Source organism: Mesoplodon densirostris, chromosome 10 (assembly GCF_025265405.1).
Source record: "Mesoplodon densirostris isolate mMesDen1 chromosome 10, mMesDen1 primary haplotype, whole genome shotgun sequence".
Lineage (NCBI taxonomy): Eukaryota > Metazoa > Chordata > Mammalia > Artiodactyla > Ziphiidae > Mesoplodon > Mesoplodon densirostris.
Genome location: NC_082670.1, coordinates 13,240,841 through 13,268,428, shown reverse-complemented (window position 1 = coordinate 13,268,428; position 27,588 = coordinate 13,240,841). Strand labels below are relative to the sequence as shown.

At 47.1% G+C, this 27,588-nt stretch overlaps 2 protein-coding genes across 3 annotated transcripts in view; one reads left to right on the top strand and one right to left on the bottom strand.

Moving 5' to 3' along the window:
* The window catches only part of ATXN1 (ataxin 1), a 200,622-nt gene extending 193,072 nt beyond the window's left edge, over window positions 1–7,550 (top strand). The window contains exon 5 of the mRNA XM_060110834.1: window positions 908–7,550. Coding sequence (XP_059966817.1) covers window positions 908–1,438 — 531 coding nt within the window. The 3' untranslated portion in view covers window positions 1,439–7,550. The remainder of the gene's footprint in view (window positions 1–907) is intronic.
* Window positions 7,551–11,420: 3,870 nt separating this feature from the next.
* GMPR (guanosine monophosphate reductase) overlaps window positions 11,421–27,588 on the bottom strand; it is a 43,253-nt gene continuing 27,085 nt past the window's right edge. For both annotated transcript variants that reach the window (XM_060109814.1, XM_060109815.1), the window contains 3 exons: window positions 19,565–19,607; window positions 17,206–17,365; window positions 11,421–11,856 (listed from right to left, as the gene is read on the bottom strand). In XM_060109814.1, the coding sequence (XP_059965797.1) occupies window positions 11,676–11,856; window positions 17,206–17,365; window positions 19,565–19,607 (384 nt within the window). In that variant the 3' untranslated portion in view covers window positions 11,421–11,675. The remainder of the gene's footprint in view (window positions 11,857–17,205; window positions 17,366–19,564; window positions 19,608–27,588) is intronic.

Sequence of the window (27,588 nt, the reverse complement as noted above, 5' to 3'; positions counted from 1 at the left end):
TGCCCATTGGATTGTGAACTCCTTTGTGACCAAGACTATTGTTTTCAATTTATTGAAATTCATCACAGTGAATGGCACATAGTAGCCTAGAGAAAATGGCAGATATTGAAAGGATACTGGGCTTCCCCTGCTTTTGATATTTGTTTTTCAAACAAAAGAGAGACTGAGTTGAGTACCTGGGGCTTGCCCATGTAGATGAGCCAAGCCCTTGAGCTGTCTGTATTCATTTCACCCTCAAACCCCTCCAAATCCTGCCCATCCTTGGGGTCCTGGGAAAGCCCTCCCTGCTTTCTCCAGCCCTCACTGATTCTGCTCCCCCTAAATTCCTAGAGTACGCACGCATTCATTTATCCAGTAAATATTAAGTTTCGACCATGAGCCAGGTACTCTTTTAGGGGCCAGGGACACAGTGATGAGCACATAAGTGCCTGCCTTATGGTGCTTAAATACAATCTAACTCTGATCCGTATTCAGCCCTGTTATACACGAGAACAGCATCTGTCCAGTGAGCTAATAAGCCACAAGAATATACCTTGGGCTTGAGTCACGTGCAGCGGCTATCCCAGTGCTGAACACTAAGTAGGTGTTCCCTCATCCTTGGGGCTCCACTGACTTGTTTTAATGGAGACCAGCTGTAGAGCTGATACACAGTAAAACGACATTTTGAATACCGAATGGACTTCTACCGGCTTCTACCCAACATCTATATACGGTAAGTACAGGTACAGCAGAAAGTTAAGAGCCTCACTTGCATCTGTTGGTGGAGGAGGTTTGGGGAACTGAGTCTTATTTTTTTCCATTCACCTATGCGTGTGTATGTCTGTGTACGTGTAATGTATACAATGAAACAAGAATAAAATGTCTTCATTTCTTCCTTCCCTCTCCCTGTCTCTCACTGTTCCCACAGGTCAGCGTGGAAGTTTTGGTAGAGTATCCTTTTTTTGTGTTTGGACAGGGCTGGTCATCCTGTTGCCCGGAGAGAACCAGCCAGCTCTTTGATTTGCCGTGTTCTAAACTCTCCGTTGGGGATGTCTGTATCTCGCTCACCCTCAAGAACCTGAAGAATGGCTCTGTTAAAAAGGGCCAGGCCGTGGACCCCGCCAGTGTCCTGCTGAAGCACTCAAAGACCGACGGCCTCGCGGGCAGTAGACACAGGTACGCCGAGCAGGAAAACGGGATCAATCAGGGAAGTGCCCAGATGCTCTCTGAGAATGGCGAACTGAAGTTTCCAGAAAAAATTGGATTGCCTGCCGTGCCCTTGCTCACCAAAATAGAACCCAGCAAGCCCGCGGCCACGAGGAAGAGGAGGTGGTCGGCGCCGGAGAGCCGCAAACTGGAGAAGTCGGAAGACGAGCCACCTTTGACTCTTCCTAAGCCTTCTCTCATTTCTCAGGAGGTTAAGATTTGCATTGAAGGCCGCTCTAATGTAGGCAAGTAGAGGCCGTGTGGGGAAAGGAAATCTGGCCCTCCTTTATCATTTGTATCCAGATTACTGTACTGTAGGCTAAATAACACAGTATTTACATGTTATCCTCTTACTTTAGGGTTCTGTTATAACCTTGTCCTTAGAGTTACAGTGGGGGTTGGGCAGGAGATGGTGCATATGCTTTTTCCACGCGTGTCTCTCAGCGGGTGGGCAGGCAGGGTCTGGGGCAGGTCCAACCCGGGCTCTAGGCGGGCATCCTGGTGGAAATGAACGTGGCCCCATGGTGCCTGCCTTTTCTAGCAGTGCAGATGCACCCATGGGGTGCCGACTTCTCCCGGTTTCGGGACAACGGGCTGCAGGGGGTGCGTGCGTGCGTGCAAGTGAGGGTGCCCGGGTGCCACGGCAGGTGAGGGTCTCTTTCTCTCTGCCTCCCTCTCTCTTGCTCTCAGCACGGGATTGGAGGTCCAGGGGAATGTCCTCATGAGGTTCTCACGTGCAAAATCAGCATCAGGACCCCAGGTTCAGGGCATCCCAGAGAGGCCGTCAGACAGCAGATGGAAAACTAACCGTGTAAAAGAACAGTTTTTTTCCTCCAACATATTTTACAATAAAAGCGACTTTTAATCATAGAGATATATATTCCCCCCATGGGGCCTGACTGCACTGATATTTTTTTAAAGAGCAACTGCCACCCATGGGATTTCGTTTCTGCTTTACTAGTGCAGTGATGTCTCCAGGGCATCGTGGTGGGCAGGGCAGCCCCTGCCGCCATCGCTCCGCACCCGGGGGGTGGTGGGCAGCAGAGGTGGCGGAGAGTGAAACCCACCCTGGTCTCTGTGCAGTGTTAGGAAAACCAATCAGGTTAATTGCATTGACTTCACTCCCAAGAGATAGACACAAACTGCCCTTCAAGAGAGCCACGGAAGCTCTTCGCATTGGGTTTGCAAATCTTCTGTCTTTTAACTCTAGTACTGTTTATAGTTCATGACTATGGACAACTCGGGTGCCACTTTTTTCAGATTCCAGTGTGACGTGAGGAATTAGATTTTGAAGATAAGCATATATATTACTATCTCTAAGCACTTAAAATGCTGTTCACACTTTATTACCAAGCATCTTGGTCTCTCATTCAACAAGTACTGTATCTCACTTTAAACTCTTTGGGAAGAAAAACTAAGTTGCTTTCTTTTTTTTTCAACACTGTAACTACATTTCAGCTCTGCAGAGTTTCTCACGGAGCAAGATGTTGAAAGTTTCAATGTGGTTTAATGGGATGAATGTGAATTTTGAACTAGTATGTGACAATGAATGACCACCAAGTACAGCCTGACAGGAGGCACTCTTCACTTTGATGTTTGAGAAGGAATTAAAAGCATATGCAGAGCTGGCAGAGGAACTGAGAGGAAAGGGATGGAAAAAAGAATACTCACTTTTGTCCAGTGTTTTTCTTTTTAAGACGAACTTTTAAAGAACCTTGCGATTTGCACATCTTGAGTTTATAATTTGTGTGATATTCCTGCAGTTTTTATCCAATAACATTGTGGGAAAGGTTTGGGGGACTGAACGAGCATAAATAAATGTAGCAAAATTACTTTCTAACCTGCCTAAACTCTAGGCCATTTTATAAGGTTATGTTCCTTTCAGAATTCATTTTGGTCTTCTTACCGCATCTGTCACATAAAACCAGGTCTTAGCAGGACAACTCTGAGAATTTTCTTCAGATTCATTGAGAGAGTTTTCCATAAAGACATTTATGTATGTGAGCAAGTTTTTTTTTAAAAAAACGATGACTTTATTGTTGTTGTTACCGATGTTATTTTCAGAATGACTTTTATTTTTCCATCTGAAATCAAATCAAGATTTAATGTTTGGTACAAACCCAGAAAGGGTATTTCACAGTTGAAACCTTTTATTCCCAGAGATCTGAAATATTGTTTGTGGGTTTTGAGTGTGCATTTTAAAGTGCTTTAAAAAAAAAAGTTGTATAAGGAGGGAGAAATTTTTAAATATTCTTACTTGGAATGGCTGCAACTTATCTGAACAAATACCTGATTTTTCTTTTACCATTGAGAACAGTACTTTTTCCATTTCACAAATTAAACAAAAATTCTAATGTCAACCCACATTTTGGCTATCTAGTATTCACATTTAGCTCTCAGCAGAACTATTGATTTTTACAAACCATTTTCTGGGGTGTACCAAAAACATTGCAATAGGTTTAGAATAGCTAGATCCAGTCCTTGACTTTCTTTGATTTTCATTACCCTCTCAGCATGCTAGCAGAGAGCTGGGTGAGTCCATTCTTGCAGTCATATTGCTTATTTAGTGCTGTATTTTTTAAAATGTCTCTGTTCAGAGAACTTGCTTATAATCTTCCATATATTCTGCTCAGGGCACTTGCAATTATTAGGCTTTGTTTTTCTTTTTGTGTTGATGGTAAGAGGAATACGGGGCTGCCATCATAGACGTCGTCCTCACCAGTACTACTAATTACAGCAACTCATGTGGACTCAGAGAAACACCCACCACCTTTTGGCTTCTTTCGAGTATCGAACTAACTGGATCCACACCTCCAACACTAAAATGGGAAAACATAACATGGTTTTGGAGCAATAGGGACATCATCATCGTTTTTGTGCTTCTATTTCAGGTATAGGAATTATCAAATAATTGGTTCTTTCTAAACATTGTCCCATTTCACTTTCTTGCTTCTTTAGCATGTGCAATATTTTCCGTGCCAATAGAGTCTGACCAGTGTGCTCTAGAGGAAGCTCAGACCCTTTTGGCTTTTTCCTTACTCGGTCCCTCTTTCCTGTTCTGGCCAGAGAAGGGCTGGAAGGAAGGAGCCAGGAAGGGGAGGGCCTCCTGCTGCGCGTTTGCCCTGCTGCGGATGCCGAATCCTGGGGCAGGGAGCTTTCTTTCGGGAGCCCTGTCTGTCGCCTTGTTGCAGAAAGGTCAAGCAAAGGAGGTGGAGGGGGAGAACGGCACTTCCCCCGTCACCGCGAGGAGTAGTGAATGTGCAGTGCAGACAGGAAGGAGTCAGAGTCCTTTCTGAGGCGCACTCTGGAGCAATAGTGCCAGGATCAACCCATGTTCCACGATCTTTTCCGCGAGCGGGCAGGTCTGTGTCCTTGAGACTTCGAGCCGAGCCTCTGGGCGTGGGCAGGAAGCGTGGCCCGCCGTGTGCGCGCCTTCCAAGCGTCCGGCCGGTGGCTACGGAAGGGGCCACCTGTGAACAATGGTCACCACTCCTTTGTGGCAGCTCTCTCTTCAAATAGAACATCCAGAGGACAGGGGCCTCCTCTTGTCTGCAGACGTTGGCGAGCCCCAAGGCTCCCAGAGCAGCCTTTGTCACTGCGCCTGCGTAGCCGACCTAACAATGACAGGCATAGAAACCCTTCCGTGCCGTGCAGCTTAACGAGGATCAGCCATGTGCCTCTGTACTGTGTCCACTTTGCAATATTTACTGAACCCGTCTTTCGTTCTTCTTTCTTTCCTGTTTTCCATTTTGAAACTAGTAACTGCAGGCCTTTTGCGTTTACAGTGGAACACAATCACCAAGAAATTAGTCAGGGCGAAAAGAAAAAAAAAACAACAATTAACCAACAAACAAGAACCTCTCTTTATAGGGATTTCTAAATATATAAAATGACTGTTCCTTCCTTAGAATGTTTTAACTTAAGAATTATTTCAGTTTGTCTGGGCCACATTGGGGGTGAGGTGGGGACACAGAGATGGATGCCACTTACCTCAAATCTTTTAAAGTGGAAATCCAAAATTGCTTTTTCATTTGGACGTTCAGGATAATTTTCTATGTTGGTCAATTGTTTGTCTTTTCCAACTCACCCAGTTTGTTTTGGGATGATGTTATTTTTCATTGCTGTCGTCAATCCCATCCCTCACTCTGAATCATGACCCTTTGTGTTCTGTTAGGTGAGTGTGTTGGGTTTTGTCCCCCACCGGGAAGCGGCAGCACTCCTCCTTCTCCCCTCTAAGGAACTCTGCGGAACCTTTCACACCTCTAACTCAGGGACGGGGCTGGCGTGTGTGTGGTACACTGATGTGTCCAGAAGCAGCACTTTGACTGTTCTGGAGTAGGGATGTACAACTTCAAGGAATGTTTGGATTTCCTGCATCTTGTGGATTTCTCCTTAGATACTGCATAGATTGCAATATAATGCTGCATGTTCACGATGAACAGTAGCTCCTAGTAATCATAAAATCCTCTCTTTGCACATAGTTTGATCTTTACTGAAATACGTTGCCAAAATTTATTTTTGTTGTGTAGCTTTGGAATTTTTTTTGTTTAAGGAAACAATTGATAATACCCTTTAACATCTGTGACTACTAAGGAAACCTATTTCATAGAGAGAGAAAAAGAATCTCACATGCTTTTGAAGACACTAATGCCAGGCTATTTCAGATCTGGGTGCAGCAGCAGAGCTCTGGACCGAAGGCCGGGCTCTTTGAGCTGTGTTGGTTGTCATGGCCACCGTTGCAGGAACTGCAAGCAGCCCAACAAGCCGTGGTCTCTTTTCTCCTAAAACCCTTTGCACTTCCTATCTCCTAGTCACCCGTGATGATCCCAGGTGAAAAAAGGGCCAGCGGCCTCTGTGGCCCAATCCAGCTTCTTCGGGGTGATGTGAAAGCAAAGGGAATTATGCTTTTTGGTTTTTAAAGTGAAGTGGAGGTCTTTGCTTCACCTTGTTTTCAACCCAGAATTTCTGAAATAGAGAATTTGAAGAACACATCCAGTAATAACTATACAGAGGATATACTTTTTTATAAAGCACATGCATATGTCATTGTGTTGGGTTGGTTTCCTCTTTTTTTCCATGGACAGTGTTGTGTTTCTGTTGATAGGGAAACTCCAAACTGTTTGCACACCTCTACTCCGGAGCTGAGATTTCTTTTACATAGATGACCTCGCTTCAAATATGTTACCTTACGGATAGGATCTTTTCTTGTAGCACTATACCTTGTGGGATTTTTTTTTTTTAATGTACACCTAATTTGAGAAGCTGAAGACAAAAAACTTTGAAGCACTCACTTTGAGGAGTACAGGTAATATTTTTAAAAATTGCACAAAAGAAAAATGAATGTCGAAATGATTCATTCAGTGTTTGAAAGATATGGATCTGTTGAAACAATGAGTTTCATACCTTGTTTGTAAAAAAAAAAAAAACACAAAGGTTGAAAGTTACATGTTTTTTTTGTATATAGAAATGTGTCATGTCTAAATGATCAGATTTGTATGGTTATGGCCTGGAAGAATTACTACGTAAAAGGCTCTTCAACTATACCTATGCTTCCTCTATGTTTCTGTTACATAGAACCCTCTTCTGAGGGAGAGTAACTCTGTATTCTGCAATTTGAGAATACTGTTCATTCCTATGCCGTAAGTACTTCTCTGAGCTCCCTTCTTACTTAAACTCTTAAGCCATTGCAACTCCTTTTTCTTCGGAGATGATGATTGACATTTTCAGCACTTCCTGTTCCAATAAACCCAAAGAATATAATTCTGAACAAGAAGTGTTTGTAACAAGGGATCCTAGCTACCAAGAAAACAGGACTCATTATGAGGACACACACAAAAAAAACGTTCAGCCTTCTTTCCCCCCAACACCTCAGTTCAATGGGGGGTGGGGTAAAACAAGGATTTCAGTTGAAATGCCTTGTTTTACTTTGGTTTTTATCTTTTCTTTCCTATTAAGAGGCCAAAATAAATGTGGAGCAACTTCTCAGAAGTCATATTCTGTCCAGAAATCAAGTTAGCCAGCAGAAACTGGACAGCTGGGGGGGATACTGAGCGAATTTCCCTCTAATTCTTAAATTCAGAATCTCAGCCCTTCCCTTACTGTTACATGCGATGTTCCTGGTAGCTGACGTTTACCTGTACGATGGCGGGAGGGAACAGTGGCTTCAGTTGTTCATATCCTCATGACTCGCATACAAATGGTTCAGCTGTATTAAAATTAAGTGCTTTGGCCAATAGGTAGTATCTATACAGTAACCGTCTCTTAAGAATTTCCGTCACTTTTCTTATCTGAAAGGACTCCAGTCTTCCACTGCAGATAATTGGAGATTTCACCCAAGTTTTCTTTCCCTTTAGTTTGTTCGTTTGCTGTTGGGATGGCCGATGAGCCAGTCTCCTTTTCCATGGCCAGTCTGAAGGCCCCCTTTGGAAGCGCTGTTTACAGTCATCCTTGCCGAGGTAACAGTCTGTCCTCTGGAATAGCAAATCTGAGCGGTTACCAAGCTGGGTGTGTAGGTTTCCTCTGCTTCTTACATGAACCACCTACTCGTAAATCATCCAGTCCAGGAGTGGGGTGAATTCTTTAGTCAGTGAACATTAAACTTGATACCTGTGCATTCAGTTCTGTGAATAACTGCCCTTTTGGCCTTTCGGGGAGGTTTCTTCCTCCTCAGCCTTCACTGCTCCCTGTAAACCCAAATCAGTGTCAGCTGAAAGGCTCCAGTTGAGCCCAGCCAGTATTCGTGGTGGCCTTCGGTTAAGATGAGAGTCCTAATTTCTAGCCAGTGGGGTCCTGGTCCCAGAGCCATCTCTGAGAGTCACACTGTTGTATTTTTTAATATCAGCTCACGACCCACCAACCTCCCCATCATACGCCTCCCACCGGCCAAGGGAAAAGAGACACTAGAACTCTGAGGGCACTATCAGACTGACATGGCCAGTACAGAGGAGAACTAGGGAAGGAATGATGTTTTGCACCTTATTGAAAAGAAAATTTTAAGTGCATACATAGTTAAGAGCTTTTATTGTGACAGGAGAACTTTTTTCCATATGCGTGCATACTCTCTGTAATTCCAGTGTAAAATATTGTACTTGCACTAGCTTTTTTAAAACAAATATTAAAAAAAAATGGAAGAATTCATATTCTATTTTCTAATCGTGGTGTGTCTATTTGTAGGATACACTCGAGTCTGTTTATTGAATTTTATGGTCCCTTTCTTTGATGGTGCTTGCAGGTTTTCTAGGTAGAAATTATTTCATTATTATAATAAAACAATGTTTGATTCAAAATTTGAACAAAATTGTTTTAAATAAATTGTCTGTATACCAGTACAAGTTTATTGTTTCAGTATACTCGTACTAATAAAATAACAGTGCCAATTGCAAATGTGTCTTTACCTTGTGTCAGGTCCTCGGAGAAAGACAAGGCTGAGGATATGGTCGTAATTCCTCCCTCTTACTTAATCTGCTGTCATCACTGGGTAGGTGTGTTGTGGGGAGGGTGACATAAGGCATTGCCTTTCCTACTAATTTTGGGGGTGGGGAGAGGGTTGGTCTTGCTTGAGATGAGATTCTGAGATAAAAGGCATGTTTCAACATCTGATGTCTTGGCTTGTCCCGTTCATGTTTATTCCTCCTATCTGAGCGTTGCTGTTTGCAAGAGATGAGATAATTTTGTTTTTCAACAATATTTGGCATCTTTGTTGGCTCATAGAGCGTTATCCATCCATTTCTGTACAATTTTGCTGTATACTGGTTAGTTGTCTGAAGGTAGAAAGTTCATTCATGTTTCCTGTAGTTCATGCCTGTAGAAACTCAGAGGTTTGCACGGTGCCCAGTCTCAGATAGATGAGGCTCAGCAGTTGCCCCAGAAACTAGTTCCTCCAGGGCCCAAGCAGATGAAGCCCTCTGCCTGCATCTGCATGCATGTCTATCAAATCCTTCCAGCCCTAAGGGTCTGCAGAGCTGGAAGAGAGCTCTTGGCATTAAATCTGGAGTTGTCACTTAGCCCAGGCAGGGACGGGTAACTCCTTTCCTGTTACTGCTTTTTTGCTTCATGGATGGGGACATTTCACCAGGACTCTACTTTAGGACTTAAGAGTTGAGGTTCCGACGCATTGTGAATGCTAGTGTGTGAGAGAGAGAACGTTGGTGTGTAAACTAGCAGTGATAAGCTGAGCCTTGTAACCCAGACAAGAAGGCTGCCCAAGTCCTCGTCCTCCAGAGCATTCTGGGCAGACGTGGGCAAGTCTGGCGAAGCGGTCTGAACCGCTGCCTTCCCTGCTGTTTTAATATTAGATGCTAAAGGTCCTGACAGGTTTGGGGTCCAGTAGCTGTGAGACTTACCTGGAGCAGTCATACTGATTAGAGAAAAGCCTTGGCTTCACATGCTGCAGTGAGGCAGACCTTGAAACCACCAGAAGCACGGCAGGAGCCCACAGGTGGAGCTGCCTAAGGTGAATGGCATCTGGTCACTGGCACCCACCCCTGCACAGGAAGCCCTGCAGTCAGCAGGGTCTGAGGGCTGCTCCAGGGCAGGATCCCCCATGCTCACGGCTACTAGAGGCAAGAGATGAACTTGCAGAGGGTAAGGGGCCCTCAGAAGTGAAACCTCTGCTTCAAAATGATCCTGATGAGGTTTTTGGCTTCTGCAGTCAGTCACGTTTTCGCTCCCCTAAAAACCAGGTGAGCGAGGGACCTGCCTTCCCGCCTTCGTGGAAACAAAGAGCAGGTAGTCTGCAAAATCTTTGCACAAGATGGATCAAGCAGGTGCACATCACCGTGGAGAGGACTGCCCAAAGGGATGCCGTCGTGTGCTCCACCCTGATGGGAGAAGGTGACCCCCAAGCCAAGACCAGGAGTATGGAGAAGGATGCCATTCTGGAAGTTTCCTTATTACTTACTGCTCGTCCATTTTAATGGATTTAAGACTTCTCCACTTCTCTCCCTTATTTTGCAAATATTCTCTTACAGCTAACACACTCGAGGGCTCAAGTGTAAAACACCGTCTTCCACAGGAACAGCATGGGGCTCATACCTCAGACAAGCAGACAGAAGAGGTGGGGTGCCTCCAGCAATGCCCCACATCTTGCTTGATGTTCCACATCCTTTAGACCCTCATCTCAAATGTGCAGCCATTCGTGTTTCTACAAGTATAAGAAGTATTCTGAATGGATTTAGGAGCAAAAAGCATTACAACGGAGTTCAAGTTGCTGGATCTTTAAAGGTATTCTTCTAAGACTAAACTCGGGCCTGTAAGTTCCTGGAGTGCCATGGTTTGGTTGGATTCCTTACGGGGTCAGTCACCATGGATATCAGGCAATTAATTCACTCTTACACAGTAGGAGTGTGTGGCTCCTTTCTGCTCCAGGGCTGTCACTTGTCTTTTCAGAGAAAATTTAACTCCCATATCTGCTGCTTTAGCCTCGTTTAAAAGGAGATAAAGTAAAACATCCTGGGCTGTATACACCTCCCAGTCCTAATATTCAAATAATGCTTCAAAAGAAGTGGCCGGTCATCATTAATTCACCCGAGTTCACTGTTAAGTGTCACAGTGGACTGCTGTGGGATTCCTGCCAAGGCCACAGCTCCTTTCTCCAAGGAAGTACCATCGTCACCAATGAACAGACCCTTATACAGTAGTGCCCAGTGGTCCTTCCTGGAAACCGTGACAAGGGAACGGTTCTGTCTCAGATTTTAAACCAATGCCTTTTAGGAAGGCACTGCTCAAGGTTTTGGTTGTTTTCCAGTGGGACTCTACCTGCCAACTTTTCAGTGGATAACCTTTCAATAAAAGATCCCATGGAACTTCAAAATAATAGTCTGTCTTTGAGAGGCCAACATGATGAGCCAGAACTAAGGAGGAGAGGGAAGAGATGGAGGAAAACAAACCAAATGAAAAACCAGGACAGGGACAGCTTCCTAGAAGCAACACCAAATGCAGCAATGGAGGATCTGCTCCCAAAAGGCACGTGCAAGGAAGGTGGTGGAAACGTCACCGCACGTTGGGGGGCACCTGCCGGAAACCAATTCTTCAGGTTCACCTGTCAACTGCTTTTGTTCTTTTCCAGCAACCGAAAGCTGGATGGAGGGGACGCCGGTTCCTCTAGCTGTGGTTCCCCCCAATCCTCCCCTCCCCAGGTACCTTGACCGCTAAAAGCCAAGCGTGGGAAGAAGGCAGAAAACCCCCCAGCTCCCCCGACCACTTGGTCCTGCAAATGCAGACTCCAGCACGCAGGCAAGTCTTCATAGCATTATATTAAAGTGAAACCATTTTCTTAAAAAAAAAAAAAAGGGAAGAAAAGAAAAAGGTGTGAGTGTTAGTTTTAACAAGGTTACACGTTCCGGGCAGCTAAGCTCCAACTGCTGACCCAGGAAGTGCCTTGCTTCTGGGATCAGCCGGAACCTCTGCCATCACAGGAGGAGGGGGATGGGAAAGCAGGCCTGTGCAGACGCTTCCGGTGGCTGGAGGTCGTCTCGTCCTTGATCTCGACGTTAGCTGAACACGGTGTTGTGCTGCTGGGTCACCCGGATGAACGTCGCCCTCCTGCTGAGCTCTTTGAGCTTGGCAGCCCCTACGTAGGTGCAGGTAGACCTCAGTCCCCCGAGAATGTCCAAAATAGTGCTCTTGACATCCCCTTTGTAAGGCACTTCCACGGTCTTGCCCTCAGAGGCTCTGGAAGAAAAAGGGAGGTTTTTTCTTTCAATCTGGTTCTTTTCCCTTAAGAAGCCAGCCAGAAGGATTCCCAGCCGTAGCCCAAGGCACTCGGGCAGCAACACGCCACCCTCCAACCCCACGCCCGCATCAGCCTTGCTGCACACGCCACGCAGGTCAGGCCAGCATCTCAGGTGAAGGCACTCCTCCCACCCAAGATGCACGACCTCGCTGCTGGCTGCCCAGAGCCCGTCAGCAACACTGGAAGAGTCACAGACCCGGACCGTCACCCCGGAGGGCGACGTCCTCCCCAGCCGTGTGCACTACTCCGTCCGCATCCAACACCGGCCCCGCCTTTCCAGTCTCTGTTAATGTGTACACCCACCTGCAACTGACCCAGAGCCCCAGAATACCTACGGGGCAGCGGAACAGACCTCCTGACCGCCGCCCACCAGCGTCTCTCCTGCTTGCTGTCCCTGATCAACGATGGAACAAGCCCAGAGCGTCCCTCCCCCACCCGTCAGCTCTCCAGTCAGGGTCAGACAGAGCACCTTCACAGGGGAGAAGCCGGAGAGGAGGAGGGAAGGGATGGAGCACAGTGACAAGTCAAGCACCGCGAGGTGACATGGAAACCTCCGCTAGTAAGGTGAGTGGCTCCACTCACACGGCCTGTCTTCCCAGGGCCCTTGTTGGGTGCCCCGGCCCCAGCTCACCACCCTGCGTCTGCACAAATCACTATGCCTGTTGTCCCGGGCGTGGCGCGGGGCCCCGGAAAGGTGAACCAGAGCAGAACTAAGGACCTTCGCAGCACCGGAAGCTGCAGGGCTTTGGGTAGCGTCTCTTGAGCTTTCACGGGGACATTAAGGAATTCAGAAGAGCTGGCGTGTGGCACCAACACTAAAGCACATCTAACTGTCCTTGCTGAGTCCCTGTCCTCCTCTTCACAAGGCCACCAAGCAACACGGCGTGATTCCACGTCACATCCCCTTACTGACTTGCTTTAGGAGGGGCATTACAAGAAGGAACTCTCCAATCCATGCAAAACTCTAGCCTCCATCTAAGGGTCAGGCCATCTGGAAATTTTAACAATCAACCAAATTCTGGAACTTTCTTTAGCTGGTCTCTTCAACTGAAAAAGTAGCATCTCTTGATCAAAAAGTTACTACCCTAGGGCTTCCCTGGTGGCGCAGTGGTTGAGAGTCCGCCTGCCAATGCAGGGGACACGGGTTCGTGCCCCGGTCCAGGAAGATCCCACATGCCACAGAGCGGCTGGGCCTGTGAGCCATGGCTGCTGAGCCTGCGCATCCGGAGCCTGGGCTCCGCAACGCGAGAGACCACAACAGTGAGAGCCCCGCGTACCGCAAAAAAAAAAAAAAAACTACCCTTTTGAAATTCTAGGTAATAACTCTTGAGCATTGAAATCTACACCTGCAAGACTACCCTCGGGTGAAATCTAGCAACTTAAACCATCCAGCAGACCAAGGGCTGGCCTAGTTAGTGGCTGGTTTATAGCACCGAGTTCACGAAGCTGGCCACACCCAAGATGACTGGCATCACTGCACTCTGTGACCAGAGACCAACATGCGCACGTGTGCCTGAAACGATGGCCCTTTCATTTTTAAAAAGAGGTTTCCATGGCCTTCCCGAGGCTTACTGGACATCCTCCAGTTCCTCAGCATTGCTTCTTCGCTAAGTGGTGATGGCACCTTTTACAAGTCACTTATCATTGATGCCCAAGTCTTCTCATCTGTAAAATGAAGGGCTCTGATCTGTCTCCCAAGGACAGCAAGAGAACTAAGTGGGTAATGAGCGGGAAAGAACTAGTAAAGCATAAATAACTCTGCCTTAATTAAATACAACATCAACGACGGAGAACCATTCTCAGGAAGAGATCAGGTGATGGGAGGGAGGGAGACAGAAAGAGACAGACCTAGAGAGAGAGGACACAGATGCAGCCTCCAGGGCTCAGGCTGCCTCTGGATTAAGGTTCTAACTCCCTCAGCACTTTCCTTCCTTGGCTAAGATTCGAATCCACTTCTGGAACTGAGTCTTGATACTCCCAAGTCTCCTGTTTTCATTTTTGTTTAAACCCTACTGAAATCACAGGAGAGGATTTTCTTTTTTTTCAGCTCCTTGGCTTCTGTTCGTGCTCGAGTCTGGTCTGGCCTTCCCTACCTACTTTTCTTAGAACCCAAAACAGATGCAACGGCTAGAGGGCAAGAAGTGTCCTCCAGGCAAAGCAACTGGCTGTCACAGAATTGCAACGGCTCCACTTCCAGACCAGCACGTAGGAGACAGGCATGGGCCCTTGAATGGTGACACTGGTCGCTGGCAAAGCATTAAGCTTCTTGGCCAGACGTCCAGGTCGGATGTGAGACAGTAAACCCCTCCCCTTCTCCCCCACAACACACTGTACAGCCTCCTCCGTCAGTCACCACACAGGAGAAAGAGGCCTTCGGAGGCGGTGTGGGCGGGGCGTGTCCCTCTTGTTTGGACTGTCTGCAGTTTCCAGAATGACGGTATAAATGTAGTCCCCCGCTCTCCTCCTTCCCAGCCTGCTGTTCGCATACTACAACATCACTGACATTGAGATTCCCCCCAAAAGAGGAGGATTGAAGTCAGCCTACCAGTACCCGAGGAACAGAGCTTCGGTGGGGGGGACCCCACCCCTCCTGCCCACCTGAAAATCTCAGTGGAGTTGAGATGTGTACCTCTAGGTTGGCTCAAACCTTACACAATCCATCTGAATCCCACATCTTCATTGTAAGCTTTTGGGTGTCGAATAAGTGGTAGGAAATGGAGGTTATCAGCCCAGGGCAGGGGGCCTGAGTTTCCATCCTTCTAAGGATGCAGGGCCTTCTGTCCTGTGCACATGGCACAGCTTGTCATCAGTGCAAACTCTGATGAGAAGCAATGACAGACTCCATGGAGCAGGGCGAGACAGTGGGTATATTCTGTCACAACGTTCTTAAAACACACGTGCACACGATTAAAGTGGAAGTGGAGCAGATAAGCAGACGTGAGCATCCCTTCTGCACAGTAACATAATTAAATGCCTAAAAATACTGCCTGTGTCAACTGCTTGAGCCCAGAGGCAGGGAAGAGTCCTGTGGGAGCTACTGCAGGTGACACACAGCACTCTTCCCAAAAGGCCTGACCTCTGTGAGGTGGTCTCACCCACCCCTGTATCATATGCAGTGGGAGACCCATCCTTCTGCCTGCCACTTATAGCCTGACTCATCGCAGGCTCCACATCAGCTCTATCAGGACAAGGCTGATACCAGGACAAGGCCTGGAAGTCTGGAGGGTCCCCTCCAGGGCTGGTTGAACAAGAGTCATACCTACTCACACATACCCCTAGTTCCATTTCCAACTTATCCCCAAATACTTCTGCTCTGCACTGCCTTTCCGGGGCCCCAAACACTGCAAAGGCTGGTTGGATAAAAATTATAGCTACTTTGAAAGAGGCAAGATATGTTTTCTAAACAGATGGAAAGATATACCATGATCTTGGATTAGAAAAATAAATACTGTCAAAATTACTATACTACCCAAGGTAATTTACATATTTAGTGCAATCCCTATCAAATTACTAATGGCATTTTTCACAGAACTAAGACAAAAAAATCTTAAAACTTGTATGGAGACACAAAATAACCAAAGCAGTTCTCGAGAAAGAAAAAGTTGGAGGAATCAGGCTCCCTGACTTCATGGTACTGGCACAAAAATAGAAATATAGATCAATGGAACAGGATAGAAAGCCCAGAATAAACCCACATGCCTATGGTCAATTAATCTACGACAAAGGAGGCAAGACTATACAGTGGAGAAAAGACAGCCTCCTCACTAAGTGGTGCTGGGAACTGGACAGCTACATGTAAAAAAATGAAATTAGAACATTCTTTAGCACCATACACAAAAATAAAATGGATTAAAGACCTAAATGTAAGACCAGATACTAAAAAACTCTTAGAGGAAAATATAGGCAGAACACTGACATAAATCACAGCAAGATCCTTTTTGACTCACCTCCTAGAGTAATGGAAATAAAAACAAAAATAAACAAATGGGACCTAATGAAACTTAAAAGCTTTTGCACAGCAAAAGAAACCATAAACAAAACGAAAAGACAGCCCACAGAATGGGAGAAAATATGCAAACTATGCGACCAACAAGGGATTAATCTTCAAAATTTACAAACAGCTCATGTGGCTCAATATTGAAAAAAACAACCCAATCAAAAAATGGGCAGAAGACCTAAACAGACATTTCTCCAAAGAAGACATACAGATGGCCAAGAGGCACATGAAAAGATTCTCGACATCACTAATTATTAGAGAAATGCAAATCCAAATTACAATGAGATATTACCTCCCACCAGTCAGAATGGCCATCATCAAGAAGTCTACAAACAATAAGTGCTGGAGAGGGTGTGGAAGAAAGGGAACCCTCCTACACTGTTGGTGGGAATGTACATTGGTACAGCCACTATGGAGTACAGTATGGAGGTTCCTTAAGAAACTAAAAATAGAGCTACCATATGATCAAGCAATCCCACTCCTGCGCATATATCCAGAGGAAAACATGGTTCGAAAGGATACATGCACCCCCAATGTTCACTGCAGCACTGTTTACAATAGCCAAGACATGGAAGCAACCTAAATGTCCATATACTCCATAAAGAAGATGTGGAGTATATATATACAATAGAATATTACTCAGCCATTAAAAAGAATGAAATAATGCCATTCTCAGCAACATGGATGGACCTAGAGATTATCATACTAAGTGAAGTAAGACAGAGAAAGACAAATCCTATGATATCATGCAGAATCTTAAAAAAAAATGATACAAATGAACTTATTTACAAAACAGAGACTCGCAGACTTAGAGAATGAACTTATGGTTACCAGGAAGGAAAGGTCGGGGGTAGGGATAGGTTGGGAGTTTGGGATTGACACGTACACACTGCTATATTTAAAACACATAACCAACAAAGACCTACTGTATAGCACAGGGAACTATACTTAATATTTTGTAATCTATAAGGAGAAAGAATCTGAAAAAAAATAGATGAATATGTATATATATAACTGATTCACTTTGCTGTACACCTGAAACTAACACAACATTGTAAATCAACTGTACTTCAGTAAAAAAAAAAAAAACATTTAAGCCATACAGTCATTTCTTTAATTGAACATCTTAATTAAGAAATATATATGTGTTCTAGCTCCTTCCTGTGGTACTATAATATAAACAGACTCATATTCTTTGAGACCCACTTGCACCCCATTTCTGTAAGGAGCCGGGGAACGCAACCTCACTGGTGACGGCGCTGCCCGCCCCTGCTCCACCCGCCCTCCGTACCTGTACTCCGCAACCCCTCCCGCATGCTTCTTCATCGCCGTCTCTGAGCTCATCCCATAGAACAGCTTGAGCTTCTGTCCATCCCTCTCGATCACCTCTCCAGCACACTCGGTATGGCCCGAAAACATCCCTCCCAGCATGACAAAATCTGCGCCGGCTCCTGCACTCCCAAGTGGGGACGAAAAGAAGCAGCAGAGAAAAGAGCTCAGAGAAAATCGGCTCCGGAAAGAGGCAAGTGCTACCAACTCACCCTCCCTCCTCCTGGCTATGGTCAGAGAAAAGCTCAACCTCCCCCACTTTGGAAAAAAAGTTAAGAAGGGCAGATGGGCAACTGGATGCTCCAAGCAACACGTCAGCCTCCTGAAGCTTGGTGGCTAATACAGTGGACAATCCTTAATGGTTAGTGATGACTTCCTATCTACGACCACCTTCCACAGGTCTAACTCTCTGAAAATCAAAGAAACGTTAATAACTGGGCAGCACCTCAGCATGTTGTCCAATCTCATACGTAATACAATAACTCCCCTGCCGTGTCCCCATCGGGCATCTGGTCTACCTGAAGCTCTCAGCACTGTCACACAGGGTAGCTATGAAGGGACCTCAGAACAGACAGAACCTCCTGCACTAGAGCTTGGGCATGAAGGAGAGAAACCTATAAGTACGTATATATGTATATGTACATCATACACGTATACACACACACATATGTGTATACATCCTGTAAACCTCAAATGTGATAAACATTCGACTTCCAGAGTAAACAAAATACCCCATATTAATCACCAAATGACATGAAACTTCCAGGATAGGTACACAGGAGACTGGGGTGTTGAAACTGCCTTTGTAGGTTACGTTGGATCAGGACCACGGTGGGGGGTGGGGGTGGGGCTAACTCACCACTGTGTCCTCAATGTTTATTATAGCACATGGCACATGGAAGATGGGGAGGAACTAGTTGTTAGGAAAGTAAGAGGCATACGTGGAAGAAACAGAAATAGTCACTATTCCCCATCCTCAGCAAGCCCTATTGAGGGTTTACATTCAGACTAGGAGGACATCAGCGTACAGATGCGTTAAGTAATCACGATGAAGGACAAGGAGAAGCAAACACAGGATCCTCTGAAACGTGACCTTGACTGCTTCCATCTGGTCACTTAAATATTTACAAGAGGACTTTGGGGTGTGCATCAGGCGTTCCAGTCCCTTCCGGCCAGCATTACGGAAGGCAGGGGCTGTAGGGCTGGCCCCCTGGGCCTGGCAATTGCGCAACCAAGGCACAGGACCTGTCTACTTGGCAGCAAGCTTTGCAGACTCTTCCCTGCAGGGTCCCTAACACAACTGCTGGCTCCTTGACCCCCCTGCCGTGATTATAAGGGGGCAGAGGACAGTTGGTGTCTGGCCAGGCCTCCCGAAAACCACAACCCCGGGAGCAGCTGTAAACAGCAGGAACACAGAGCACAGATCCACTCAAACAATGCTTTGAAGTGGCTTCCAATCATTTTCCTTTCTGAACACTCTCGTGGCCCTTCCTAACCAGCATTTTGCCCCGACCTGGTCCCTCTCCCTCCACAGGCGTGGCTGCATTTCCTGGGGGAGCGCGGGGAGGGAAAGCTGCCCGAGTGGGAGTCCAGACACCACTTGGGCAGGGTGCACCGTGTGCGCTATCAGAAGGGCGCCCGAGACAGAACAGCCATCAGTGTTAAGTACACGCAGCACAAAAATCAACAGTAGCGATGTCCCTGCCAGCACACGTGGCCTCACCTCACAGGTGGGGTTCCCCAGCCGTGCAGCAGCTCTGACTCCTGCCCGCAGTTGGCAAGGGCTCAGTGGCAGGCAGAGAGCACAGCACGCAGAGATGCCGGACCCCCCAGTGCCTCCCCAAGGAAACACCTGGCTGGGGCGTCGTGGCCCAGCCCTGCGGGGTCACGGCCAGACGCCGCTGCCCCTGGTGCGGCACAGCCTCCTCGGCCTGTGGTGAGGCACTGCGGCTAGGGCTCCCGTCCCTCCCTCAGGAGTCCCCCAAGTTAGGCTCCGAAGACACCCCCTCGCTGAAGTTTCAGTGTCTCAGACCCGCTACAGTCCTCTTCCTCGGGTACCCTGAGCCTTCCCAGTGGTGACTTCTGGGCTATGACTTCACCCACTCCTGGCCCACAGGGTAACACCCCTCCATCTATCCCTGGGCACTCGGCCTACTCTGCCACCAACCGGAACCAAACCGATGCCAGGATTTGGGCCAGTGAGGGGCTGAAATCCGCGGAGAGGAAACTCAGGACCGGCCCTGAACTTCCTAACGTGTCTGCCACCTCCTCCCGGCACCCCTGCAGGGAGCTCCCTCCCCTCCCGCTCTGCGGCCTCTTACCAAAGGCTTTGGCGACATCTCCTGGACACGTGCAGCCTCCATCCTTCAAAAAGGAAAGAGCAGAGACAGGCCGTCAGCGGGAGGCCGGCCCAGCCGTCCCCCTCCCCTGGGGGTACTCGATGGCCTCTGCTGGTCCAGCCCCCTCCTCCCACCCCTGCCTGCAGCCAAGCACACAAGCCTCAGGGCCAAGGCCCGACGCTCCCCTCACCTCCGCACCTTCTGGTCCCCAGGCCCCGTCAGTCCTGTCTCAGGTCTGCACACCCACTGCCTGTCCGCCCCCGAGCCCGGGCACCTGCACCCCGCCTGGGGTGCAGAAGCAGGAACTGCTGAGCGGGCAGGGCGCACGGGCTGGACCTCATCCCCCGCCAGCCCCTGCACAACACGCCTGGCCACTGGCCAGCCACATAAACATCATTCAGTGGCCACCTTTCCCCCGCTGCCCGGCGTGAAGTGAGGTTTATTCAGCACAAAAGCAGAAGTACTTTATGAGCCAGAGAGGACACTGAATTCACTCCTTTATACTTCCAGCCACTCCACGTGTCTCTTAGTCACCTTCCTGTAAGGTATCCAGTTACCTCCAAGTCAAACATGCATTCCTGACACCCACTGGACCCACACAGTGCCCTACGCTGGTTCAGTGCCTGGCAGGGTTGCCTGACACCTTGGGCTGCCCGGCACAGTTTGGCCGTGGGACTTATGTTTCAACGCCAGGGATCCAGTACAAAGCTACTAGGACACAGACCCATTGTGTTTTCTTACAAGCACAAGAGGCACAAAATAACCAGGCTGCTACCTCCTATCGGCAATGTGGCCTGTGTGAGATCCGAGGAGGAAAAGGCCAGAGAGGTGGCCTGGGGGAGCAGCCTGCCCAGCAGGGAGAGGCAAGCAGCAGAGGCACCGGAAGCCAGGGCAGTGCTCGGGGCTGGCATGACGTGACAGAGCCCAGAACGGGTCTTGGAGGGAAGTGCCTGTCCCCAGGAGGGGGGACACACTTTGGGAAGGACACAGAAGACCCAGGCCACCCGGGCTACCTTGTGTGATGATGGCGGGAAGGTGCGTGCGGCCCTGGAGTTGGAGGGCGTCTCTGTGGAACAGGGACAAACCACTTTACAAATAGCATCTCCAGCTGAGGACGTGGGTCTCTGTGACTCAATCCTTCTTTGCCGATATGCTTTTAGGCCTGTCCCTCCAGGAGCTAGACCTCAAAATACCGCCTCCTTGCTTCTTTGCAATTTTGATCAAAAGGCAGGTGTGAAGGCTCAATCTCTGGCTTTTAGGAATATTACTGACGGCAGTTATCTCCTCCTTGATCAAGTGCATTATTCACCTGTGGCTTCCCTAACCCCGGAGCGCCACGGGTCCATGAGCAATTGTTTCAAAGGCAGAGTCTCTCCATAGATGGTCCATGGCCAAGGCCCTTCATGTGAAGACAGTCAAGCCTCTGTGTATCCTGCTGGTGCTTCAAATCTCCAGCATATTTACTTTCTCTTTCAAAGGTGCAACCCCTCGGGCCTCCCTGGTGGCGCAAGTGGTTAAGAGTCCGCCTGCCGATGCAGGGGATACGGGTTCGTGCCCCGGTCTGGGAGGATCCCATATGCCGCGGAGCGGCTGGGCCCGTGAGCCATGGCCTCTGGGCCTGCGCATCCGGAGCCTGTGCTCCGCAACGGGAGAGGCCACAACAGTGAGAGGCCCACATACCGCAAAAAGGAAAAAAAAAAAAAAAAAAAAAAAAAGGTGCAACCCCTCCATGCCCTTCACTTGACCTGCCATTATTTTTAAGGTGCTTTATCTTTTTATCAAAACCAGTTCTCCATAATAGGGTTTCAAACTTATAACCTCAAAAGATTACATAAACTCATGCTCCCCATAAAAAGGTCCCTAACATGATCTGACTTTTAAAAAAGTGTACTCGGGGCTTCCCTGGTGGCGCAGTGGTTGGGAGTCCGCCTGCCGATGCAGGGGGCACAGGTTCGTGCCCCGGTCCAGGAAGATCCCGCGTGCCGCGCAGCAGCTGGGCCCGTGGGCCGTGGGCGCTGAACCTGCGCGTCCGGAGCCTGTGCTCCACGACGGGAGAGGCCACAGCAGTGAGAGGCCCACGTACCGCAAAAATAAAAGAAGAAAAAAAAAGTGTACTCACGTGCACACACACGCACAAAAGTGTGTCCTTAAGTCTTTTGCTCACTCACTAGTGAGTGATTAGCTCGTGACTGCTAGGGTGGCTCGTGCTGGCTTCTGAAAATGCCACACTCATGTGGTCAGCGATGAGGCCTGACTCAGAATTCTGTCTGTGCTCTTGGGACCCCAAGAAAATGAGGTCTTCTCCTCCCAGGATGGGCCAAGATGTCCACAGTTAATAGGACTTTGTGATGTGCCGCAGAGAGGAAGCCATACATGGGGCCTTTTCTGTTCACGGTGCTGTGGTAGGATTTATGAAACAGAAAATGCAGAGCAGACACGCGGGACTGCAATTCAACCCAATGCGACCCAACGTCACATAACGCTTTACGGCCAAGGAGTCCGCTCCCTACTACCATTTCTAGGTAATTTCCAAAAGTGGTTAAAGCCTCCTTTCACATTCTCAGGAGGTAGAGCAGTGCGGGGAAACCTCTGCAATCAGACACGCTTACTTCCATACAGGAACATGCATAGCTGCACGGAGTTTTTAAAAAACAACAGGCAAATATTCCAAGAGTTACTTGTTTTCCAAGAGTGTTAACATATTTTAGTAGAAAAGGCATCACAGGACATGAGTGGCAGTTCGATCTGTGAACTGTCAGCATGACCTCTTCTTAAAAATACTTGCCCAGCCCTAAAAGAAGGGGCAGTGAAAAGTCAGCACGCAGTGGGCAGAGGGAATTGGAAGCAAGCACCAGCTACGAACAAGGGATTGTTACAAACTCCATTTTTCTATTCAAACACCACAAGAACCTGAAGCTGATATTTTATAGGTGGGGAAAGACAAAGAGGGAGACTCAGAAAGGTTGAGTGACTTGCCCAAGGTCACACAGCTATAATAATGGAAGAACGAGACTAGAACCCTACTTAAGAGTAAACTCTGGGGCTTCCCTGGTGGCACAGTGGTTGAGAGTCCGCCTGCCGATGCAGGGGACACGGGTTCGTGCCCCGGTGCGGGAAGATCCCACATGCCGTGGAGCAGCTGGGCCCATGAGCCATGGGCGCTGAGTCTGCGCGTCCGGAGCCTGTGCTCCACAACGGGAGAGGCCACAACAGTGAGAGGCCCACGTACTGCAAAAAAAAAAAAAAAAAAAAAAAGAATAAACTCTGAAAATGTCTAGCAGCATACATATAAAAACATTAGCAGGGCTTCCCTGGTGGCGCAGTTATTGAGAGTCCGCCTGCCGATGCAGGGGACATGGGTTCGTGCCCCGGTGCAGGAAGATCCCACATGCCGTGGAGCATCTGGGCCCGTGAGCCATGGCCGCTGAGCCTGCACGTCCGGAGCCTGTGCTCCACAACGGGAGAGGCCACAACAGTGAGAAGCCCGCGTACCGCAAAAAAAAAAAAACAAAAAAAAAAAACAAAAAAAAACATTAGCAGTGGTTATCTTAAGATGGCATTTCTATAGAAGCAAAAATAAAGAAATGGGATCTAATCAAACTTAAAAGCTTTTGCACAGCAAAGGAAACCATAAACAAAACAAAAAGACAACCTACGGACTGGGAAAGGATATTTGCAAATGATGCAACCAACAAGGGCTTAATTTTCAAAATATACAAACAGCTCATACAACTCCATAACAAAAAAACAAACAACCCAATCAAAAAAATGGGCAAAAGACCTAAATAAACATTTCTCCAAAGAAGACATACAGATGGCCAACAGGCACATGAAAAGATGCTCATCATCGCTAATTATTAGAGGAATCCAAATCAAAACTACAGTGAGGTATCACCTCACACAGGTCAGAATGGCCACCATCAAAAAGTCTACAAGTAACGAATGCTGGAGAGGGTGTGGTGGGAATGTAAATTGGTGCAGCCACTATAGAAAACACTATGGCAGTTCCTTGAAAAACTAAAAATAGAGTTACCATATGATCCAGAAATTCCACTCCTGGGCATATATGCAGACAAAACTCTAATTTGAAAAGATACGTTCACCCCTATGTTCACAGCAGCACTATTCACAATAGCCAAGACATGGAAACAACCTAAATGTCCATCGACACATGAATGGATAAAAAAGATGTGGTATACATACACAATGGAATACGCCTCAGCCATAAAAAAGAATGAAATAATGCCACTCTCAGCAACATGGATGGACCTAGAGATTATCATACTAAGTGAAGTCAGTCAGAAAGAGAAAGGCAAATACCATATGATATCACTTATATGTGGAATCTAAAATATGACACAAATGAACTTATCTATGAAACAGACTCACAGATACAGAGAACAGACTTACGGTTGCCAAGAAGGAGGGGGTTGAAGGGGGAATGGACTGGGAGTTTGGGATTAATTAGGAGATGCAAACTATTATGTATAAATGGATAAACAACAAGGTCCTACTGTACAGCACAGGAAACTATATTCAACATCCTGTGATAAACCATAATAGAAAATAATATGAAAAACAATATATATATGTATAACTGAATCACATTGCTATACAGCAGAAATTAACACAACATTGTAAATCAACTATACTTTAGTAAAATAAATTTTTTGAAAAAGATGGCATTTCCAGTAATCTTTATTTCCTTTATCTTTATATTTCTAACTTTTTCTAGGCTAAACCTTTTTGGTTGGGGAATTCTTCAAGCCTCAAAATAAATTATTTGAATGACTTTGTTTAGGTCTTTCCAAATAATGGTCTAACCATTTCCTAAACAACTACATTAAATCAACAAAATAAGAAATTTGCCAATCAATCTTTCCTTCTTTGCAGAGGGTCAGTGAGTGGATGAGGGCCCTACTGACTGGGTGTAGACAAGGAAGGGGCTGGGGGTAACTCTGAATCAGCTTGAACTCTATCATTCCCTCCTCAAACTAGAGAAGCACGCTCTCTAGGTCTTTATCAAATGCACTGGTTAAAATTTTGGCCTTGAGTGAAGAGACAATAGTGATCCCAGCCAACCTCATCACAGGACCTTTTTTTAGGTCCTGTGAAGCACTACAAAGTCCAAGCCATTCTGGGTATCAGTGGACAATGAACTCATCTGGTTGTTCCAATCCCTCCCCCTCCTAAGGGTTCACTGGGTCCTGACCCTGATCCCTTCACTTGAAGACATTCTTGGGGACCCTGTGGGGAAAAGATGAGCTATAAGCACAGGTTAAGCTGAAGTCCCCCAAAGCAGCATGATGGGAAAGGAGCAGACCCGTGATGCTGGGCCAACGCCGCATTCTTGGTGACTTCAGCTAGCCCTTCCCCCTCTGAGTCTCCACACTTTCTAAATCAGGGTGGTCAAGGGAAGGAGTGGAACACGGGAGATGAACAGACCTCGGTTTGAGAGCTGGCTCTGCCCCCCACCAGCAGTGTGAGGCTGAACAAGTTACTTAAGGTCTCAAAGCTTCAGTCTCCTCACTGGATGTGACAGTTAATTTTAGGCGTCAACGGGGCCATGGAGTGACATTTGGTCAAAAAATTGTCCTGGATGTTTCTGTGAGGGTGTTTTGGGGATGAGAGTAACACATGAATCAGCAGACTGAGTGAAGCAGATTGCCCTCCCTAATGTGGGTGGGCCTCACCTAATCACTTGAAGGCTTGAATAGAACAAAAAGGCTGAGATTTCCCCAAGTGAGAGAATTCTTCCTGACTGACTGCCTTAGAACTGGGACCCTGGACACTGACTCCAACAGAAACACTGGCTCTCTCTGGTTCTCAGGCCTTCAGACTCAGACTGGAATCACACCATCGGCTCTCCTAGGTCTCCAGCTTGCCAACCCACCCTGCAGATCTTGAGACTTCTCAGCCCCATCATTGCATGAACCAATTCCTTATAATAAATCTATATCTACACACACGCACACACACACCCTATTGGTTCTGTTTCTCTAGAGAAACAGATACACCTAATACACCTGTCCAATCAAGAGAACAGCTACCTAATACCTAGATTGTTCCAAGGATTAGAGATTATAGGTGTACCATGCCCAAAAGACAGTAACTGCTCAATACGTGTCAGCCATTACTTCCTCTAATGGTGTTTCCACCTTTAAAATGCTCTCCTTTGTGTCATGTCCCTAGCAGATGACAAGACAAAATGAACCTGTCACACCTTAATCTTCACCTACCCAGGAGGTGTCCTGGATTTCTCAGTCCTCTGCCTCTCAGAAGCCCATGTGGACCACAGTTCAAGTCCAGCCTCTCGGGTGTAACCGACCCCCTGCTGTGGCTTCCTTCTGAACTTCAGTAGCACAGACATGCTAATTCAGCAACGAAAGTGTAAAATGAGACAGCTGGAAGGAAACTGGACAAAGTGGCAGGATCCAAACAGTTGATGGGTTTCCAGTGGGTTTAGGACTCTTGGCAAGTGGGAGAAACCTGCTTGTGAAACTCCATTAGACAAAGGGACAGTGAGAAAAACAGCTGCTTTGAACCCCAAGACACTCAGCTGCTGGTCAGAAGGAACGAGCTGAAGTCAAGGGTGCAGAACCTATATAAGTCTGAACATCACGGGGTCTGCACTACAGATTGAACTTCTAACCCCATCTAGGAAAGCTCTGGCCATCAATGGAAAAATAAGAACCTTGGAGCATCGGTATCACCAGCCTGGGCTGTCACTGTTCCTGAGGAATTCGCAGAAGCTGTTCCCTGGGTGCCAGCAGATAGCTCTGGCACACGGACCCGACCTGTGTGTACCGACCCTCGACTCTAGAAGCCAATGGTTCTCAAATTTGGAAGCACATCTGAATTGCCTAGAGGGCTCATTAAAAGATTCCTGGGTCTCACCTTCAGAGTTTGATTCAGTAGGTCTGAGACGGGGCCCAAGAACTTCTAACAAGTCCTCAGTTGCTACTGATGCTCCAGGTCTGGGCACACACTTAGAGAACTGCTGACATAAGCTATAAAATGATGGTGGGTAAGGAGATCCCAAGTTGATTTTCAGAGTCACTTGTGGTGCAAGCAGAGCCTCCACCCCTACTCCCCAAATGGTCCTATAAACTAAGCAACTGTGAACTTTCTAGAAAGACACAAGTATGGGATCTCAGAATAAGTTCATAGTAAAACTTCATTAATTTGACCTCCACTGAGTTAGAAATGGTGGCCACTCAAGGAAGATATATAAGGTCTAAATTGTTATTAAGACACTTGATGGTGAATGGAGACATAACTACATATGGTGCTCTGGAGGGCAAACTATGAAGAGTCTAATTCAACAGGATGGGGTCCAGGAATGTCTATGGTGAAAAGCCTCCCTGGTGACTGTCATGCAGCCAGCCCAAGACGAGGCTACGGTGAGCATTTGAGAACCATATTGGAGGACAGTGCTGTTTGGTGACTCCAGTGAGTTCAATCACCACACTCCGTAAAGGTAGGATGATGGCTCTATGTCAGCCTTTTACACATGAGTTGTTCAATAAATGGGTCTTAATTTGTTCACTGGAGCAAAAGCTAAAAGGAAAAGATATTAAGTGGAAGGTCTTAGAACTCTGTCAGCAGCCAATAAATCTTCGGTCATTTATTCCGGCTCCTAGCACACAGTAGATGCTCAATGAATACGTGCTGACTGAATGGATGGATGGAAAGTCTGGATGAAGAACTGGAAGGAGCACAGAAAGTGTGGGCTGGACCATGAGTCAAAGAACTAGATCTTCGTTTTGGTTTTAACAAGTCACATGCGGGGAAGCAACGGCTGCAGGGCTCCAATGCCATAGTAAAACTCAAGTGAGATGGTGTGCACGTAGGGATTTTTAAAGAGTATTATTATACCCTCAAAGCAGGTCCAGAAATCAAATCTCACCAGCTGAAATGCTGAGCCAAAATCAACAAGAGATCATTCCACCAGGATCTGTAATTTACTACATCTGGATTTTTTACAAAATAATCTGTCAATTACT